The following is a 20,473-nucleotide window of genomic DNA, read 5'->3' as shown; positions in this document are numbered from 1 at the left end:
GGGAAGGGGTTGCCTAAAGCTATATATTTCTGCTTTTCTTTTCGTTTCACAAACACACAGAGGAGAAGCAGGTTCTTATATGTTTGTGTTTTTTTAAAATTAGAATTGGATCCAAGCCGCTGTGATGACTGGGAGTTTTGTCCTGTATTTCGTATTTTCCATCATTTGAGAAATATAGCATATTAGGATTAGGACAAGAGTAATCAGCTTGTAGCTCTAGGCCTTCAGATATCCCTCAAATATTAGTAAGAAGATAAGTAGAAAAAGGCATAAAGAGGGGCTGTGTGGTCCTCAAAATCTTTGTTCCTTTGCAGATGTATACTATGGACCGCGAGGCTGCAGAGGGACCAGTGGATACATCAATGTTTTTTAGTTGTATTGGACACCTAATCCTGCAAAGGAAAGCTGTGGTATGTGTCGTGTTCTTTCGGTTATGAAGACGAGGAATGGGGAAAGTGAGCCCAGTAGCCCAAGACTGCCCAAGCTTATTTCATAGCAAGACGTTATGGGGAAGGGGTTGCCTAAAGCTATATATTTCTGCTTTTCTTTTCGTTTCACAAACACACAGAGGAGAAGCAGGTTCTTATATGTTTGTGTTTTTTTAAAATTAGAATTGGATCCAAGCCGCTGTGATGCCTGGGAGTTTCGTCCTGTATTTCATATTTTCCATCATTTGAGAAATATAGCATATTAGGATTAGGACAAGAGTAATCAGCTTGTAGCTCTAGGCCTTCAGATATCCCTCAAATATTAGTAAGAAGATAAGTAGAAAAAGGCATAAAGAGGGGCTGTGTGGTCCTCAAAATCTTTGTTCCTTTGCAGATGTATACTATGGACCGCGAGGCTGCAGAGGGACCAGTGGATACATCAATGTTTTTTAGTTGTATTGGACACCTAATCCTGCAAAGGAAATCTGTGGTATGTGCCGTGTTCTTTCGGTTATGAAGACGAGGAATGGGGAAAGTGAGCCCAGTAGCCCAAGACTGCCCAAGCTTATTTCATAGCAAGACGTTATGGGGAAGGGGTTGCCTAAAGCTATATATTTCTGCTTTTCTTTTCGTTTCACAAACACACAGAGGAGAAGCAGGTTCTTATATGTTTGTGTTTTTTTAAAATTAGAATTGGATCCAAGCCGCTGTGATGACTGGGAGTTTCATCCTCTATTTCGTATTTTCCATCATTTGAGAAATATAGCATATTAGGATTAGGACAAGAGTAATAAGCTTGTAGCTCTAGGCCTTCAGATATCCCTCAAATATTAGTAAGAAGATAAGTAGAAAAAGGCATAAAGAGGGGCTGTGTGGTCCTCAAAATCTTTGTTCCTTTGCAGATGTATACTATGGACCGCGAGGCTGCAGAGGGACCAGTGGACACATCAATGTTTTTTAGTTGTATTGGACACCTAATCCTGCAAAGGAAATCTGTGGTATGTGCCGTGTTCTTTCGGTTATGAAGACGAGGAATGGGGAAAGTGAGCCCAGTAGCCCAAGACTGCCCAAGCTTATTTCATAGCAAGACGTTATGGGGAAGGGGTTGCCTAAAGCTATATATTTCTGCTTTTCTTTTCGTTTCACAAACACACAGAGGAGAAGCAGGTTCTTATATGTTTGTGTTTTTTTAAAATTAGAATTGGATCCAAGCCGCTGTGATGACTGGGAGTTTCATCCTCTATTTCGTATTTTCCATCATTTGAGAAATATAGCATATTAGGATTAGGACAAGAGTAATCAGCTTGTAGCTCTAGGCCTTCAGATATCCCTCAAATATTAGTAAGAAGATAAGTAGAAAAAGGCATAAAGAGGGGCTGTGTGGTCCTCAAAATCTTTGTTCCTTTGCAGATGTATACTATGGACCGCGAGGCTGCAGAGGGACCAGTGGATACATCAATGTTTTTTAGTTGTATTGGACACCTAATCCTGCAAAGGAAATCTGTGGTATGTGCCGTGTTCTTTCGGTTATGAAGACGAGGAATGGGGAAAGTGAGCCCAGTAGCCCAAGACTGCCCAAGCTTATTTCATAGCAAGACGTTATGGGGAAGGGGTTGCCTAAAGCTATATATTTCTGCTTTTCTTTTCGTTTCACAAACACACAGAGGAGAAGCAGGTTCTTATATGTTTGTGTTTTTTTAAAATTAGAATTGGATCCAAGCCGCTGTGATGACTGGGAGTTTCATCCTCTATTTCGTATTTTCCATCATTTGAGAAATATAGCATATTAGGATTAGGACAAGAATAATAAGCTTGTAGCTCTAGGCCTTCAGATATCCCTCAAATATTAGTAAGAAGATAAGTAGAAAAAGGCATAAAGAGGGGCTGTGTGGTCCTCAAAATCTTTGTTCCTTTGCAGATGTATACTATGGACCGCGAGGCTGCAGAGGGACCAGTGGACACATCAATGTTTTTTAGTTGTATTGGACACCTAATCCTGCAAAGGAAATCTGTGGTATGTGCCGTGTTCTTTCGGTTATGAAGACGAGGAATGGGGAAAGTGAGCCCAGTAGCCCAAGACTGCCCAAGCTTATTTCATAGCAAGACGTTATGGGGAAGGGGTTGCCTAAAGCTATATATTTCTGCTTTTCTTTTCGTTTCACAAACACACAGAGGAGAAGCAGGTTCTTATATGTTTGTGTTTTTTTAAAATTAGAATTGGATCCAAGCCGCTGTGATGACTGGGAGTTTCGTCCTCTATTTCGTATTTTCCATCATTTGAGAAATATAGCATATTAGGATTAGGACAAGAGTAATCAGCTTGTAGCTCTAGGCCTTCAGATATCCCTCAAATATTAGTAAGAAGATAAGTAGAAAAAGGCATAAAGAGGGGCTGTGTGGTCCTCAAAATCTTTGTTCCTTTGCAGATGGATACTATGGACCGCGAGGCTGCAGAGAGACCAGTGGATACATCAATGTTTTTTAGTTGTATTGGACACCTAATCCTGCAAAGGAAATCTGTGGTATGTGCCGTGTTCTTTCGGTTATGAAGACGAGGAATGGGGAAAGTGAGCCCAGTAGCCCAAGACTGCCCAAGCTTATTTCATAGCAAGACGTTATGGGGAAGGGGTTGCCTAAAGCTATATATTTCTGCTTTTCTTTTCGTTTCACAAACACACAGAGGAGAAGCAGGTTCTTATATGTTTGTGTTTTTTTAAAATTAGAATTGGATCCAAGCCGCTGTGATGATTGGGAGTTTCGTCCTGTATTTCGTATTTTCCATCATTTGAGAAATATAGCATATTAGGATTAGGACAAGAGTAATCAGCTTGTAGCTCTAGGCCTTCAGATATCCCTCAAATATTAGTAAGAAGATAAGTAGAAAAAGGCATAAAGAGGGGCTGTGTGGTCCTCAAAATCTTTGTTCCTTTGCAGATGTATACTATGGACCGCGAGGCTGCAGAGGGACCAGTGGACACATCAATGTTTTTTAGTTGTATTGGACACCTAATCCTGCAAAGGAAATCTGTGGTATGTGCCGTGTTCTTTCGGTTATGAAGACGAGGAATGGGGAAAGTGAGCCCAGTAGCCCAAGACTGCCCAAGCTTATTTCATAGCAAGACGTTATGGGGAAGGGGTTGCCTAAAGCTATATATTTCTGCTTTTCTTTTCGTTTCACAAACACACAGAGGAGAAGCAGGTTCTTATATGTTTGTGTTTTTTTAAAATTAGAATTGGATCCAAGCCGCTGTGATGACTGGGAGTTTCGTCCTGTATTTCGTATTTTCCATCATTTGAGAAATATAACATATTAGGATTAGGACAAGAGTAATCAGCTTGTAGCTCTAGGCCTTCAGATATCCCTCAAATATTAGTAAGAAGATAAGTAGAAAAAGGCATAAAGAGGGGCTGTGTGGTCCTCAAAATCTTTGTTCCTTTGCAGATGTATACTATGGACCGCGAGGCTGCAGAGGGACCAGTGAATACATCAATGTTTTTTAGTTGTATTGGACACCTAATCCTGCAAAGGAAATCTGTGGTATGTGCCGTGTTCTTTCGGTTATGAAGACGAGGAATGGGGAAAGTGAGCCCAGTAGCCCAAGACTGCCCAAGCTTATTTCATAGCAAGACGTTATGGGGAAGGGGTTGCCTAAAGCTATATATTTCTGCTTTTCTTTTCGTTTCACAAACACACAGAGGAGAAGCAGGTTCTTATATGTTTGTGTTTTTTTAAAATTAGAATTGGATCCAAGCCGCTGTGATGACTGGGAGTTTCGTCCTGTATTTCGTATTTTCCATCATTTGAGAAATATAGCATATTAGGATTAGGACAAGAGTAATCAGCTTGTAGCTCTAGGCCTTCAGATATCCCTCAAATATTAGTAAGAAGATAAGTAGAAAAAGGCATAAAGAGGGGCTGCGTGGTCCTCAAAATCTTTGTTCCTTTGCAGATGTATAAGGGCCATATGGACCTCAATGTTGTGAACACATCGATCTTTTTTAGTGTTCTTGGACACCTAATCATACAAAGCAAATCTGTGGTATGTGCCGCGTACGTTCGTTCGTCCAGGTGTTGCTCCTTTGAGGATGGATTCAATTGGGTGGGGGAGGGAGACCTGCATGAAATCCGGGCACCTGAACATAAAGGGAAGGTGGGATGTCACCTTCATCTTGCTTAATATCATGACACTTGGGGAATTGGGAAATGCACGAGGGGAGCAAGACAGGCTGATCTGTCTACAGAGGATCTCTTCTCCAGAGTAGCATGGTCTGCGCATCAAGACAATGGGAATGCACCTTGGGCCTGCACATTCTCTCTCCTCTGTTTATGGCTCAGCAGTGAACGACTCCTAGTTTTGGAGGATTCTCATTCCATATGAGGCACAAACTGTGGCCCCACAAACCAGGATTCAGAACCACAAGTTAAACTTGGTTTGCAGCAGAGAGCACTATTATTGTTGTTGTTGTTGTTGTTATTGAATTTCTTGACTGCCTCTCCTCCATTGGGGCTACCGTTTCAGGCCGGGGCATAGCAGTGCTTTTTTCTGTAAAACAGAATTCTTTCGGTTATGAAGACAAGGAATGGGGAAAGTGAGCCCAGTAGCCCAAGATTGCCCAATCTTATTTCATAGCAAGAAGTTATGGGGAAGGAGTTGCCTAAAGCTATATATTTCTGCATTTCTTTTCATCTCTCTCACACACACACAGAGGAGAAGCAGGTTCTTATACGTTTGTGTTTTTTTTAATTAGAATTTGATCCAAGGAGCCAGGATGACTGGGAGTTTCATCTTATATTTTGTGTTTTCGGTCACCTACGGGTCAGTCTGCAAGCTGTGAAATGCACCATCGTGGAGGATCAAGAGGCACCTTAACGATCCGACATTCTCTTATGATCTGTCCTTTGTTAGTTTCAGCATAGCTGGCAATGGCTGGGATGAAGCAAAGAGCTTCTGGGTTCATGGGGCTTAGTCCTGGAGAGAATGATAGGTGGTACAACCACATGGTTAGAGAAGTTACTTTCCCTCAAGTCAGAACAGGACATTTTCCCAAAGCCATGTCCTCGGGTGTCACATGGAACCCTCGTTTATTTATGCTCTTTATTGACAACGTTTCTGCATTTTTTTATATTCTAGATTCATCATGACATTCCTATGCTGGAAGAGGAGGAAGCCCATTCAACTGAATGCTGTATAAATTTTTAAAAATTTCTTCATGTTAATAAAAAATGTTTTAGCTGTTTCAAATCTCCCCGTGTTTTTGAAAATCCTCGGGTGCCAAGTCCTCGGGTGTCACATGGAACCCTTGTTTATTTATGCTCTTTATTGACAATGTTTCTGCATTTTTTTATATTCTAGATTCATCATAACATTTTTGAAATGGAAGCGGAGGAAGCCAATTGTATTATACTCCGTAAATTAAATAAAAATCTTTGTGTTAATAAAAATTTTTTTAGCTGTTTCAAATCTCCCCGTGTTTTTGAACATCCTCCGGTGGTCTGTGGTCGGCCCAGTTCCTTGGGATTCTTTTCATTTCTCTTTCATCCTAGAGGTCCCGGGCATATAACTGAGCCACTCTGTTCTTTTTTCTTCCTCTTGTTTCTGCTGCCAACTTTTCATTGTCTTCTCTTTAATCACCAGATTTTGAAGACGCAAAAAATTGCTAACCTTACAATATGTTGTCCTTTCAATGATAACTTTTAATGGCAAAGTTGTTAGATGGAGCCTATATATAAGAAGCCCTCCACCAGTAACACTGAGGCTTGATCTCCAGCCCTGTTCCAGCTGAGATCACGGAACTGTGGTGACCGGTGAATGGGCCCCTCGCCACTCCTGCCACCATGGACATCCCAGGGTGAGCGTCCACCCTGCCTAGTGGGGCCTCTGGTGAGACTTGGCCTCTAGAAACATGGCATCTCCGAAGGCAGTCCCAAGAGTGGCTGGACGCACCCAACCACCTGCAGTCTGAGGGCTGTGCTGTCCTGAGCCAGACGAGGGCGTAAACACACTGCTGCCAGGGTGACAGGACCAGCCCCCAACCCTGGCTTGGTCTGACTGGTATTCCAGCTGAAGCCACATGGTCTCTAGAAAACCAGCTGTCACACCAGGCGGGCACAGCTCAGTGCCCCTGTGAAACAAGACTCCTGCCAGAAGCAGGGGGTCGAACTAGACGATCCAAAAGGTCTCGGCCAACTCTGTGGTCACACAACTAAGTCTGCAGCCTGAAGTGGGGGGTTGGACTAGATGACCATGGCGGCCCCTGCCAACTCCTTCCACTAAGACAGCTGCCTACAGCAGGAGGATGGATCAGATGACAATGGCGGCCCCTACCAACTCTACTTATGCAGACAGTGCCCGCAGTGTTCACCATGGGCTTGGACCAGATGACCCTGGAAGTCTAAGCCTTCTCCAGAAGTCTGCAAAACCAGCTGACTCAATGAAGGCCTCCTCGTGTGCCGGGGGCAACACAAGTCCCTCGCAGCTGGACGGATCGGGGCTCGAACAAAGTGCCTCTCAGGAGCGCCTCCGGACCCGCTTTACTGGAGGTCTCACTTGCCCCCTCCACGGAGTTGGATGCAGCCTTCCCAAAGGCCCTCCGTGAGGCCTGCTGCAGTTTAGCAACCAGGCAACTGGCTCTGCCTAGTGTCCCAGGCCAGGGACCCGATGATGCAGCCATCTGGTCCCCACGGTTCTGGGCAGGGGGGGTTACCTCCCCCTCACTCACCCCCACCCCACCGGTAGAGATGGATAGCTGGCGCTGCCTGGGTTGTCCTCCCTCCCTGGTCCCCCCTGGATGGGGGGGGGGCTTTTTCCCATGGTCCTCTTAGCCCAGGAACTGCCTGTTGGGGTGGAAGGAACTGGGCACGTCGTCCCAGACCCCAGCTTCTGACTCCCTAGGACCCTGAGGGAAGGAGGCTGGAGGGCTGGAGCCTGGCATCCCACTCCTGAAAGAGGCTCTGTGAAGATCAGGGACTAGACGGACGCCATGGGTGGGGAGGCGGCGAACTCAGGGGAGATCTCGAGCCACTGCTCCAATCTGTCAAGCGGCAGCCGACCCAAAGGTCCCGTGACAAGAAAGGGAGAAATGCGCCCGAAAGCGCTGCTGCATCAAGAGGAACGCTCTGCTGCGCAGGAGACCCCCAGCCCTCCACTCTGCTGCCGGGCCCCAAGAGTCCCGAGGCCAGGAGTGGAGCAGACAGCTCATTGCTCCGAGGGATTCTGCACTCGAGAGAGAGCAGGCACACTGCTCAGGGGAGCCTGGCGCAAGACGCAGGGCTTCTCCACGGGGCCCCTTTTAAGGGGCCCCAAGCCCATGCCCAGGCGCCAAGGGGGCGAGCGCGATGGTCTCACGCAGCACCGCCTTTCCTGCCACCCTAGAAGCCCCCCCACACACACACGTGTCTTCTTGCTGCCCGCTCCTCCGCTGCCTCAATGGCGGCGGCTGCTAAGTATTTGCCGCTTTTCTTTATATTCTAGATTCATGGTGAGATGTGTCCAAAGGACTAAAATGTTTTCCACAAGGGCCAGCAAAATAGAAAACAGACGGTCCTTTTCGGGTTTTTTTGTTTTGTTTCTTGTTGTTCAAAATGTTTAAATAAATAAATACATTCTGAGATATTTCCTACAGTGGTTGGTGGTGGGTCCAATCTGTCAGTTCAGCCATGCCTGCTTGTTTCTCCCTCTTGTGCTTCATGAGTCCACGTGGGGGGCGTGTTGCTCCCTCCAGCCAGTGGTGATGAGGAGCCCTGCTCCTGTTGTTGCACGGAAGGAGAATTCAGAACACGGATTTGGTATTTGGGTGGGTAAAATGCTTAACAACATGTATTTGGGGTCTAATACAAATTGACAATTAAACTGTTTGCCACTTATCATGACCTTATATCCAAAGTTTTTGATTGATCTACAATTCTACCACATATAAAAAAAAGGATCCGATATCATCTTGAGATTTCCAACATATGCCATCAGTTTGTTTAGACTTTTTTGGGTTTCTCAATTACTGGCTCTATGTCAGCTTTTCTCAACTTATGTGCCATTTTCATCTTGCTTCAAGGCACCTCAGAAGTGGGATCTCAGGGTTTCAGTTGGAGGCAGCTCAACTGCCACTGTTCAGGGGTGCCAGCCTCCAGGAGGGACCTGGAGAGCCCCCAGAATAAAAGCTCCTCTCCAGACTGCAGAGATCAGTTCCCCTGGACCTAAGGGCTGCTTGGGAGCTGGGTCTCGGTGGCAGGGTGCCCCAGGGAGGATCAGGGATGCGGGCTGTGGCAGAGCAGGACTGGCTTTGTGTGGACGTGTGTGTGTGTGTGTGTGTGTGAGAGAGAGAGAGAGAGAGAGGGCAGCTGACCCCCCCCCCTTTCAGGCCATCTGTGAAGGAGCCTCTAACAGACCCTGACTGAGGGGAGGGAGGCGTTTCCAGGAGTCTGTGGGGAAACGTGCTTTCTTTTAAGGGGGGGGGGTAGCTTTCCCCTTCTGCCAAAAAGTTGTCTGACGGAGACCACAGAAAGGATCCACTATCATCTTTAGATATCCAACATTTACCACCTGTTTGTTTAGACATTTTGGGGTCCCACTCCATGGAAGCCACGCCTCTGGTTCTAGTTCTCCTTCTGCCTCAATGCCACCACTCACTGACTGAAAGGGACAGGGAGACCCCTCGGCTAGGTTCCTGGTGTTTATGACTTCTGACTTGTATGCCTGTTCTACAGGACCCTGATTACTCTCTGAGGTTTTTTGCGGGTACAGATGCCTCTGACCTGGGGCTCGGGGGCATTTTGATGCAGGAATGGGAAGGGACTAAGCACCCCATTGCCTACCGCAGCAGAAAGCTCATTCCCAGGAAAAAGAACTTGTCATCGGTGCAGAAAGAGCGTCTTGCCATTGTGTGCGCTCTAGACAAACTGAGGCCATAGGTTTGGGGCCAGGAGTTCACACTACTGACAGATCATTCCTCTCTTCAGTGGTTACAAACCATGAAGAACACCAATTCCAAGTTGCAACGCTGTTCCTGGAAGATCCAGGAATTTGATATGACAATAGAGCACATTCCTGGACGGGTCAACGTAGTGGCTGGTTTCCTGTCCAGGAAAGACTTGAAACGCTGAACAAGAATGTGGGTACATCTTACCGGTGGTGACGTGCATGTTACCTGTGTGTAGTGTTATGCTGACTTGTTTAGAATTTATGAGTTAGAGAATTGTATTAGAGTGTTAGGTATATGGGTTTTCCTACAATCAGTCGTTTTGGGGATTCTGCTGCAGACCCAGCATTGAACCAATGGAGGCTCCTCCACGTGGAAACTAGGAGCGGGGAGCTGTGGCAAAAGGAGGCCTGGAGGTTGATTGGTACCCTAAAATGGCTGCCCTGGACCTGCATGTTAAAATGGCTGATTGGGGGGGGGGGGGTAGAAAGGCTACAATTGCCTACAATTCCCAGGAGACTCAGGGAAGGGAGTGGGTCACATGCCCCAATGAGAATAGAGGAGTCAGGCTGCACCAGGGGGAGGAACATGTGAGTATACAGGCTTCAGACTTCCTGGGAGGGGGGAATCTCCAGGATCTCCAAGCAAGAAGGGGGCAGATCTCCTCTGCAGAGAGAAGGCATGGCCAAAGATTGATGGTTTTAATTCAAGAATACCAGGAACCCAGCCGAGGGGTTTCACTGTCCCTTGGGAAGGGGTACTGCAGTCAGTGTGTGGTGGCAGCGACAGACCGGAAGAGATAGACCCTGTCCAGGGAAAGGGTGGGGGGCTGGAACAGGGCCCACTGGCTTGGCATCTGGCAAGCAGGCGGCCGGTTCTACCACAAATGTTTTTGACATTTGCAATGCGAGAGAGGTGAGTAGGCTTTGCTAATAATAAACACACCATTGGACCAGATACTCGTAAATATAGCTATTGAACCAACATATGGTGGAGAATCCAGGGAGGATACATTGTTCTGGAGGGTGGGGCCACCATTCCTGGAAGAGGTTCAGCCCCTTCTTAGTAGGTACACCAGTGAGAAATACCCCCTGAAATGTAAAACCTTAAACTAACAAGCATGAAGGACATTTGAGAAATATAACACATTTGGATAGGACAACAGTAATCAGCTTATAGCTCCAACATATGCCATCAGTTTGTTTAGACTTTTTTGGGTTTCTCAATTACTGGCTCTATTTCAGCATTTCTCAACTTATGTGCCATTTTCATGTTGCTTCAAGACACCCCAGAAGTGGGATCTCAGGGCTCCAGTTGGAGCTAAGGGCTGCTTGGGAGCTGGGTCTCGGTGGCAGGGTGCCCCAGGGAGGATCAGGGATGCTGGCTGTGGCAGAGCAGGACTGACTTTGTGTGGACCTGTGTGTGTGTGTGTGTGTGTTTGAGAGAGAGAGAGAGAGAGAGAGAGAGAGAGAGAGAGAGAGAGAGAGAGAAGGCAGCTGACCCCCCCCCCCTTTGATAGGACAACAGTAATCAACTTATAGCTCTAGGTCTTCAGATATCCATCAAATATTAGTGAGAAGATTAGTGAGAAGTAGAAAAAGGTATAAAGAAATTCTGTGTGGTCCTCAAAATGTTTGTTCCCTTGCAGATGTATAAGGATACAAATATGGACCTCAATTCACCTGGGGGACCACTGAACACGGCAATCTTTTTTACGATATCTGGACAGCTAATGATGCAAAGTAAATCTGTGGTATGTGCCGCGTTTGTTCGTTCGTTCGTTCCTTCCTTCCTTCCTTCCTTCCTTCCTTCCTGCCTGCCTGCCTGCCTGCCTGCCTGCCTTCCTTCCTTCCTTCCTTCCTTCCTTCCTTCCTTCCTTCCTTCCTTCCTTCCTTCCTTCCTTCCTGCCTGCCTGCCTGCCTGCCTGCCTGCCTGCCTGCCTGCCTGCCTGCCTGCCTTTCTTCCTTCCTTCCTTCCTTCCTGCCTCCCTGCCTCCCTGCCTTCCTGCCTTCCTGCCTTCCTTCCTTCCTTCCTTCCTTCCTTCCTTCCTTCCTTCCTTCCTTCCTTCCTTCCTTCCTTCCTTCCTTCTCAGGCTGAATTCATGCATTCTTCTTGAGTGGGCAAAGGTTCGTACAAAACGTTCTTTCATCAGCATCATGGCGAAGGTGTTGCTCGAAGTCTATCCACAGCCCCACAGCTTTGGCAGTTCAGATCTGGCAGGCATATTAGCCAACCAGGTGAGCAACCGTTGAAACAGCATTCACTGAGAGAATTTCAGAGAATCAAGCCTGACCTCACACACACACACACAATGTTGCTCCCCTAGTATGTATTTAAGAGGTGTAGGCTGACTCCCAGTTTCCCAGTAGACCCTCTTCAACAGATTTGGAATTAAATTCCACTCACGTCAAGAGGGACAGACCCTTGAGTAAACGTAGCAGTGCCCGTTACAATCCTTCTACTGCATAAACTGGCAGGAGGGCTGTGGACAGGGAGACAGGGGCAGGGGAACACCAGCTGCGGCATCACATTGCTTCCAGCAGAAAACCAGAAGTGGCATGGGTAGCTCTAAGAATTGCTGGAAACTTTGTGGCAACATCATAGTTTCCAGCTTTTTACCAGAAAGGGCAGGAGGCCGCAGCTGGTGCCGGGATTTCTGATTCCCCCCACTCCTGCCCTGCGTGACTCCGAGCGCTGGAAGCCGGGGGCAAGTGATCTCCCCCAACTAGGGGCTTTGCTGCCATGCTCCTGAGTCAGGAGGGGAGTTGAATGTGACCAGAAGGGCCACTTGTGCCAGAGACCACTGCCCCCCAGGGGCTGAAGTGACCCACAGCAGAGGGAAAGGAAACTCAGGTCACAGGACTGTTCATACTTAAGCCAAAAATATGAACTTCCTCTGAAGACTCCATCTCCCTTTTCAGGCCCATTGAAAATATCATGTTTTTTTCTCAGTTACTATGTTCAGGTGTTGCTCCTTTGAGGATGCATTAAAGTGGCTGGGGGAGGGAAAGCTGTATGGAATCCGGGCACCTGAACGTAAAGGGCACGTGGGATATCACCTACATCTTGCTTCATATCATGACACTTGGGGAATTCGGAAACGCACGAGGGGAGCAGTTCCTCTGAACTGTCTACAGAAAACCTCTTCTCAAGAGGTGCCGCACAGAATGTTTCCAAGCAACCCTCACGGGCTTCTCATCTACCTGAATTCACCTTTAGGGAGAGGCAAGAAGAGAACAGGATATTCTTAAATCTAAAGTCTTCAAGTGGAAAAGTGAAATCCTTTGAGTAGCATGGTCTGCGCATAAAGGCAATGGGAATGCACCTTGGGGCTGAACATTCTCTCTCCTCTGTGTATGGCTCAGCAGTGAAAGACTCCTAGTTTTGCAGGATTCTCATTCCATATGAGGCACAAACCGTGGCCCTACAAAGCAGGATTCAGATCCACAAGTTAAACTTGGTTTGCAGCAGAGAGCACTATTGTTGTTGTTCTTGTTGTTGTTGTTGTTGTAATTGAATTTCTTGACTGCCTCTCCTCCATTGGGGCTACCGTTTCAGGCCGGGGCATAGCAGTGTTTTTTTCTGTAAAACAGAATTCTTTCGGTTATGAAGACGAGGAATGGGGAAAGTGAGCACAGTAGCCCAAGACTGCCCAATCTTATTTCATAGCAAGAAGTTATGGGGAAGGAGTTGCCTAAAGCTATATATTTCTGCATTTTTATAGCACAATTTTATAGCAGAATTTGTCTGTAAGGAGACTTATATGCTGATTTTCATTTTGGAGCAGAATCTGTATCTTTTCTTTTGGGGGGATTCCTCGGCAGTTGTCCACTCCTGGTTGAATTAGATTACAGCTAATAGCATTATGAAAGGGGCTGTCCAATAAGACATGTGCACTTGTCTCTTCCCAACCACTGGCACAAGGGCTCTTTGAGAGAAAGGTCTTTTCTTATAAGGACCCTCCTGCCCAGCTGTGCGCAAACCTCAGCATCCCCCTGGACTGAAATCCATTGGACTGAAATCCAGATACCGGTATGTATAATCCAGATACCGGTATGAACCAACATAGGGTGGAGGAGGTGCCACCATTCCTGGAAGAGATGCAGCCTCTTATTAGTAGGTACGCCAGTGACAAGTACCCCCTAAAATGTAATTACCTAAACTAAGAAGCATGAAGGGCATTTGAGAAATATAACATATTAGGATTAGGACATGAGTAATCAGCTTGTAGCTCTAGGCCTTCAGATATCCCTCAAATATTAGTAAGAAGATAAGTAGAAAAGGGCATAAAGAGGGGCTGTGTGGTCCTCAAAATCTTTGTTCCTTTGCAGATGTATAATATGGACCTCAAGGCAGCTGCGGGACCTGTGGATACATCAATGTTTTTAAGTGTTCTTGGACACCTAATCCTGCAAAGAAAATCTGTGGTATGTGCCGCGTTCTTTCGGTTATGAAGACGAGGAATGGGGAAAGTGAGCCCAGTAGCCCAAGACTGCCCAATCTTATTTCATAGCAAGAAGTTATGGGGAAGAGGTTGCCTAAAGCTATATATTTCTGCATTTCTTTTCATCTCTCTCACACACACACACAGAGGAGAAGCAGGTTCTTATACGTTTGTGTTTTTTTTTAATTAGAATTTGATCCAAGAAGGCAGGATGACTGGGAGTTTCATCTTATATTTTGTGTTTTCGGTCACCTACGGGTCAGTCTGCAAGCTGTGCAATGCACCATCGTGGAGGATCCAGAGGCGCCTTAACGATCCGACATTCTATCTCGTTTGTCTGCTATGTACCATTGTGGCTTTGCTGCCCAGGTATTTGACTAGTTCGAGCTCTGAACTTTGGGGGGTAGAAAGAAATTCACTTCTGTGTGAATGGGTTTTCTGCGGTTCTTTGGCCTTCGCTTTATGTATTCCACAACAGTAGATCCGAGTGAGTCGCAGAGTATGAACTCAGTCGAGAGTTCTGGTCACAGCCAATCCCAGCTCCATGTAACAAAGGCCTGTGCTCTCAGACACCTGCTTTTCACATCCACATTTCTAGTGCTGGGTCTGCAAGAGAGCTTTGAATCTCAGAAGCTTAGGCTGAGGGAGTTTTGTTGTTCAGGACTTAGTTCTACTGCTTTCTTGTTGCACTACTGTTATATGGTCAGTGCTGTGGCTTAGAAGAGAGAGGTGATATGGGAGAGTCCGTCCACTGAGTATTCAACAGCTTAACTTCTCAATTTCTTCTCCAGCACTATCTGTCCATCTGTGATACTCCTTCGAACTACAGAGTTGATCAGGAGCTAATGTTATTGATTGATTCTAGATTCATGGTGAGATGTGTCCAAAGGACTAAAATATTGTCAACAAGGGCCCGCAAAATATTAAACAGACAGTTTGGCCCCTGCCAACTGTATGATTCTATGATTCCCCCCCCCCCCCAGTAGCTAAAAAGATAATAAATACAGACCTTCCTGCAGTCAGAATCACCACGTCATTCTCTTATGATCTGTCCTTTGTTAGTTTCAGCATAGCTGGCAATGGCTGGGATGAAGCAAAGAGCTTCTGGGTTCATGGGGCTTAGTTCTGGAGAGAATGATAGGTACAACCACATGGTTAGAGAAGATACTTTCCCTCAAGTCAGAACAGGACATTTTCCCAAAGCCATGTCCTCGGGTGTCACATGGAACCCTCGTTTATTTATGCTCTTTATTGACAATGTTTCTGCATTTTTTTATATTCTAGATTCATCATGACATTCCTGCGGTGGAAGAGGAAGAAGCCGATTCAATTGTACTTTGTATGAATTAAAAAAAAATCTTCATGTTAATAAAAAATGTTTTAGCTGTTTCTAATCTCCCCGTGTTTTTGAAAATCCTCTGGTGGTCTGTGGTCGGCCCAGTTCCTTGGGATTCTTTTCATTTCTCTTTCATCCTAGAGGTCCCGGGCATATAACTGAGCCACTCTGTTCTTTTTTCTTCCTCTTGTTTCTGCTGCCAACTTTTCATTGTCTTCTCTTTAATCACCAGATTTTGAAGACGCAAAAAATTGCTAACCTTACAATATGTTGTCCTTTCAATGATAACTTTTAATGGCAAAGTTGTTAGATGGATCCTATATATAAGAAGCCCTCCACCAGTAACACTGAGGCTTGATCTCCAGCCCTGTTCCAGCTGAGATCACGGAACTGTGGTGACCGGTGAATGGGCCCCTCGCCACTCCTGCCACCATGGACATCCCAGGGTGAGTGTCCACCCTGCCTAGTGGGGCCTCTGGTGAGACTTGGCCTCTAGAAACATGGCATCTCCGAAGGCAGTCCCAACAGTGGCTGGACGCACCCAACCACCTGCAGTCTGAATGCAGCACCTGCTGTGCTGTCCTGAGCCAGACGAGGGCGCAAACACACTGCTGCCAGGGTGACAGGACCAGCCCCCAACCCTGGCTTGGTCTGACTGGTATTCCAGCTGAAGCCACATGGTCTCTAGAAAACCAGCTGTCACACCAGGCGGGCACACCTCAGTGCCCCTGTGAAACAAGACTCCTGCCAGAAGCAGGGGGTCAAACTAGACGATCCAAAGGCAACTGTCTCTGCCTAGTGCCCCAGGCCAGGGACCCGATGATGCAGCCATCGGGTCCCCACGGTTCTGGGCAGGGGGGGGTTACCTCCCCCTCACTCACCCCCTCCCCACCGGTAGAGATGGATAGCTGGTGCCGCCTGGGTTGTCCTCCCTCCCTGGTCCCCCCTGGATGGGGGGGCTTTTTCCCATGGTCCTCTTAGCCCAGGAACTGCCTGTTGGGGTGGAAGGAACTGGGCACATCGTCCCAGACCCCAGCTGCTGACTCCCTGGGACCCTGAGGGAAGGAGGCTGGAGGGCTGGAGCCTGGCATCCCACTCCTGAAAGAGGCTCTGTGAAGATCAGGGACCAGCCGGAGGCCATGGGTGGGGAGGCGGCGAGCTCAGGGGAGATCTCGAGCCACTGCTCCAATCTGTCTAGCGGCAGCCGTGGTGGGTCATCAGTGGTGATGAGGAGCCCTGCTCCTGTTGTTGCATGGAATGAGAATTCAGAACACGGATTTGGTATTCAGGTGGGTAAAATGCTTAACAACATGTATTTGGGGTCTAATACAAATTGACAATTAAACTGTTTAATTGCAGACTGCAGAGATCAGTTCCCCTGGACCTAAGGGCTGCTTTGGAGCTGGGTCTCTGTGGCATGGTGCCCCAGGGAGGATCAGGGATGCGAGCTGTGGCAGAGCAGGACTGACTTTGTGTGGACGTTTGTGTGTGTGTGTGTGTGTGTGTGTGTGAGAGAGAGAGAGAGAGAGAGAGAGAGAGCGAGAGAGGCAGCTGACCCCCCCCCCCTTTCAGGCCATCTATGAAGGAGCCTCTGACATTCCTGGAAGAGATTCAGCCCCTTATTAGTAGTACACCAGTGAGAATTACTCCCTAAAATGTAAAACCTTAAACTAACAAGCATGAAGGACATTTGAGAAATATAACACATTCGGATAGGACAACAGTAATCAGCTTATAGCTCTAGGTCTTCAGATATCCAACAAATATTAGTGAGAAGATTAGTGAGAAGTAGAAAAAGGTATAAAGAATTTCTGTGTGGTCCTCAAAATGTTTGTTCCCTTGCAGATGTATAAGGATATAAATATGGACCTCAATTCACCTGGGGGACCACTGAACACGGCAATCTTTTTTACGATATCTGGACAGCTAATGATGCAAAGTAAATCTGTGGTATGTGCCGCGTTTGTTCGTTCCTTCCTTCCTTCCTTCCTTCCTTCCTTCCTTCCTTCCTTCCTTCCTTCCTTCCTTCCTTCCTTCCTTCCTTCCTTCCTTCCTTCCTGCCTGCCTGCCTGCCTGCCTGCCTGCCTGCCTGCCTGCCTGCCTTCCTTCCTTCCTTCCTTCCTTCCTGCCTGCCTGCCTGCCTGCCTGCCTGCCTGCCTGCCTGCCTTCCTTCCTTCCTTCCTTCCTTCCTGCCTCCCTGCCTTCCTTCCTTCCTTCCTTCCTTCCTTCCTTCCTTCCTTCCTTCCTTCTCAGGCTGAATTCCTGCATTCTTCTTGAGTGGGCAAAGGTTAGTACAAAACGTTCTTTCATCAGCATCATGGCGAAGGTGTTGCTCGAAGTCTATCCACAGCCCCACAGCTTTGGCAGTTCAGATCTGGCAGACATATTAGCCAACCAGGTGAGCAACCGTTGAAACAGCATTCACTGAGAGAATTTCAGAGAATCAAGCCTGACCTCACACACACACACACACAATGTTGCTCCCCTAGTATGTATTTAAGAGGCGTAGGCTGTCTCCCAGTTTCCCAGTAGACCCTCTTCAACAGATTTGGAATTAAATTCCACTCACGTCAAGAGGGACAGACCCTTGAGTAAACGTAGCAGTGCCCGTTACAATCCTTCTACTGCATAAACTGGCAGGAGGGCTTTGGACAGGGAGACAGGGGCAGGGGAAGACCAGCTGCGGCATCACATTGCTTCCAGCAGAAAACCAGAAGTGGCATGGGTAGCTCTAAGAATTGCTGGAAACTTTGTGGCAACATCATAGTTTCCAGCTTTTTACCAGAAAGGGCAGGAGGCCGCAGCTGGTGCCGGGATTTCTGATTCCCCCCACTCCTGCCCTGCGTGACTCCGAGCGCTGGAAGCCGGGGGCAAGTGATCTCCCCCAACTAGGGGCTTTGCTGCCATGCTCCTGAGTCAGGAGGGGAGTTGAATGTGACCAGAAGGGCCACTTGTGCCAGAGACCACTGCCCCCCAGGGGCTGAAGTGACCCACAGCACAGGGAAAGGAAACTCAGGTCACAGGACTGTTCATACTTCCATACGAGGCACAAACCGTGGCCCTACAAAGCAGGATTCAGATCCACAAGTTGCACTTGGTTTGCAGCAGAGAGCACTATTATTGTTGTTGTTGTAATTGAATTTCTTGACTGCCTCTCCTCCATTGGGGCTACCGTTTGAGGACGGGGCATAGCAGTGTTTGTTTCTGTAAAACAGAATTCTTTCAGTTATCACGAGGAGGAATGGGGAAAGTGAGCCCAGTAGCCCAAGGATGCCCAAACTTATTTCATAACAAGAAGTTATGGAGAAGGGGTTGCCTAAAGCTATATTTCTGCATTTCTTTTCGTCTCACACACACAGAGGAGAAGTAGGTTCTTATACGTTTGTGTTTTTTTTTAATTAGAATTGGATCCAAGCAGCTGTGATGACTGGGAGTTTCGTCCTGTATTTCGTATTTTCCATCACCTTTGGTTCGCTCTGCAATCTTTGCAATACACCATCCTGGAGCATACAGATGCACCTGAACAATCCTACATTTTATTTGATTTGATTTATCTGCTATGTGCAATTATGGTTTTGCTGCCCAGGTATTTGACTAGTTCGAGCTCAGAACTTTGGGGGGTAGAAAGAAATTGATTTCTGTGTGAATGGGTGTTCTGCAGTTCTTTGGCCTTCGCTTCATGCATTCCACAACGGTAGATCCGAGTGAGTCGCAGAGTATGAACTCAGTCGAGAGTTCTGGTCACAGCCAATCCCAGCTCCATGTAACAAAGGCCTGTGCTCTCAGACACCTGCTTTTCACATCCACATTTCTAGTGCTGGGTCTGCAAGAGAGCTTTGAATCTCAGAAGCTTAGGCCGAGGGAGTTTTGTTGTTCTGGGCTTAGTTCTACTGCTTTCTTGTTGCACTACTGATATATGGTCAGTGCTGTGGCTTAGAAGAGAGAAGTGATCTGGGACAAGCCGTCCACTAAATATTCAATGCTAAGATCAACAGCTTACTTCTCCATTCTTCTCCCAGCACTTTATCTGTCCATCTGCAATACCTCTACAGGTGCCTTCTGGTTTACAAAAACACCTCACAATTTTATAGCAGAATTTGTCTGTAAAGAGACTTGTCTGCTGATTTTCATTTTGGAGCAGAATCTGGATCTTTTCTTTTGGGGAGATTCCTTGGCAGTTGTCCACTCCTGGCTGAATTAGATTACATCTAATAGCATTATGAAAGGGGCTGTCCAATAAGACACGTGCACTTGTCTCTTCCCAACCACTAGCACAAGGGCTCTTTGATAGAAAGGTCTTTTCTTATAAGGACCCTCCTGCCCAGCTGTGTGCAAACCTCAGCATCCCCCTGGACTGAAATCCATTGGACTGAAATCCAGATACCGGTATGTATAGCTATTGAACCAACATAGGGTGGAGGATCTTGTATCCAGGGAGGATACTTTATTCTGGACAGAGGTGCCACCATTCCTGGAAGGGATGCAGCCCCTTATTAGTAGGTACGCCAGTGACAAGTACCCCCTAAAATGTAAAAACCTAAACTAAGAAGCATGAAGGACATTTGAGAAATATAACATATTAGGATTAGGACAAGAGTAATCAGCTTGTAGCTCTAGGCCTTCAGATATCCCTCAAATATTAGTAAGAAGATAAGTAGAAAAAGGCATAAAGAGGGGCTGTGTGGTCCACAAAATCTTTGTCCCTTTGCAGATGTATAATATTTATGCTCTTTATTGACAATGTTTCTGCATTTTTTTATATTCTAGATTCATCATGACATTCCTCAGGTGGAAGCGGAGGAAGCCCATTCTATTATACTCTGTATGAATTAAATAAAAATCTTTTTGTTAATAAAAAATGTTTTAGCTGTTTCAAATCTCCCCGTGTTTTTTTATTGTAATGATTTTTTTTATTTTCATAAAGATAGAAATATAGGATGCAACACGAGTTATTGATACGAAAAGCAGTAAATAAAATATAATCATCATTTGAAAATATACGACCCCACATTGACTCCACAGTGATATAAACTTTTGCCCAAAACTCTAAGAGCCATGAGTCTAAGAGCCATCCACATTTCCACTACATTAAAAAAAAGGCCTGTTTAGATATACAAAAGAAAAGTTATTATTAATCAACTTACTTGAGAGATCGTAGACCTCACGTTAACTGCTTGATACAATCTAAGAGCTATCCTGGCAGATATTTCTAGGTTTAAGTTAGATGCTTAACATTAAACATTTCTTATAGAACAGTATCAGTTTTGGCCCTGTATCAATACACTGATGAAGGGAGAGGAAAGTAGGGCTTTGCCTTAAAGATGTACAAAGAAAAAAAAATTACAAAAGGAT

General features: G+C 46.4%; 1 protein-coding gene and 1 long non-coding RNA gene across 27 annotated transcripts in view; both read left to right on the top strand.

The window, feature by feature from the left end:
- The window catches only part of LOC143828499 (uncharacterized), a 38,944-nt gene extending 31,749 nt beyond the window's left edge, over positions 1-7,195 (top strand). For 13 of the 24 annotated variants that reach the window (XM_077318849.1, XM_077318861.1, XM_077318859.1 and 10 more), the window contains 9 exons: positions 315-410; positions 823-918; positions 1,331-1,426; positions 1,839-1,934; positions 2,347-2,442; positions 2,855-2,950; positions 3,363-3,458; positions 3,871-3,966; positions 4,379-7,189. In XM_077318849.1, the coding sequence (XP_077174964.1) occupies positions 315-410; positions 823-918; positions 1,331-1,426; positions 1,839-1,934; positions 2,347-2,442; positions 2,855-2,950; positions 3,363-3,458; positions 3,871-3,966; positions 4,379-4,606 (996 nt within the window). In that variant the 3' untranslated portion in view covers positions 4,607-7,189. Of the gene's footprint in view, positions 1-314; positions 411-822; positions 919-1,330; positions 1,427-1,838; positions 1,935-2,346; positions 2,443-2,854; positions 2,951-3,362; positions 3,459-3,870; positions 3,967-4,378 lie in introns of all 24 variants that reach the window. The other 11 variants (XM_077318865.1, XM_077318868.1, XM_077318871.1 and 8 more) reach the window with 7 other exon arrangements.
- A 2,345-nt stretch (positions 7,196-9,540) lies between these two features.
- Positions 9,541-19,991, top strand: LOC143828502 (uncharacterized). Of its 3 annotated transcripts, none has more exons than XR_013227673.1 (6): positions 9,541-11,094; positions 13,673-13,768; positions 13,976-14,154; positions 15,070-17,071; positions 18,524-18,707; positions 19,889-19,991. It is a non-coding gene; the product is annotated as an uncharacterized LOC143828502 (long non-coding RNA). The 3 variants fall into 3 exon arrangements; XR_013227674.1 differs by having other exon boundaries at positions 15,070-15,567; positions 16,967-17,071; positions 18,524-19,923; XR_013227672.1 differs by having other exon boundaries at positions 18,524-19,923.
- The last annotated feature ends 482 nt before the right edge of the window (positions 19,992-20,473 follow it).

Source organism: Paroedura picta, unplaced genomic scaffold, assembly GCF_049243985.1.
Source record: "Paroedura picta isolate Pp20150507F unplaced genomic scaffold, Ppicta_v3.0 Ppicta_v3_sca37, whole genome shotgun sequence".
Classification (NCBI taxonomy): domain Eukaryota; kingdom Metazoa; phylum Chordata; class Lepidosauria; order Squamata; family Gekkonidae; genus Paroedura; species Paroedura picta.
This window is presented reverse-complemented; position numbering and strand designations above follow the sequence as displayed.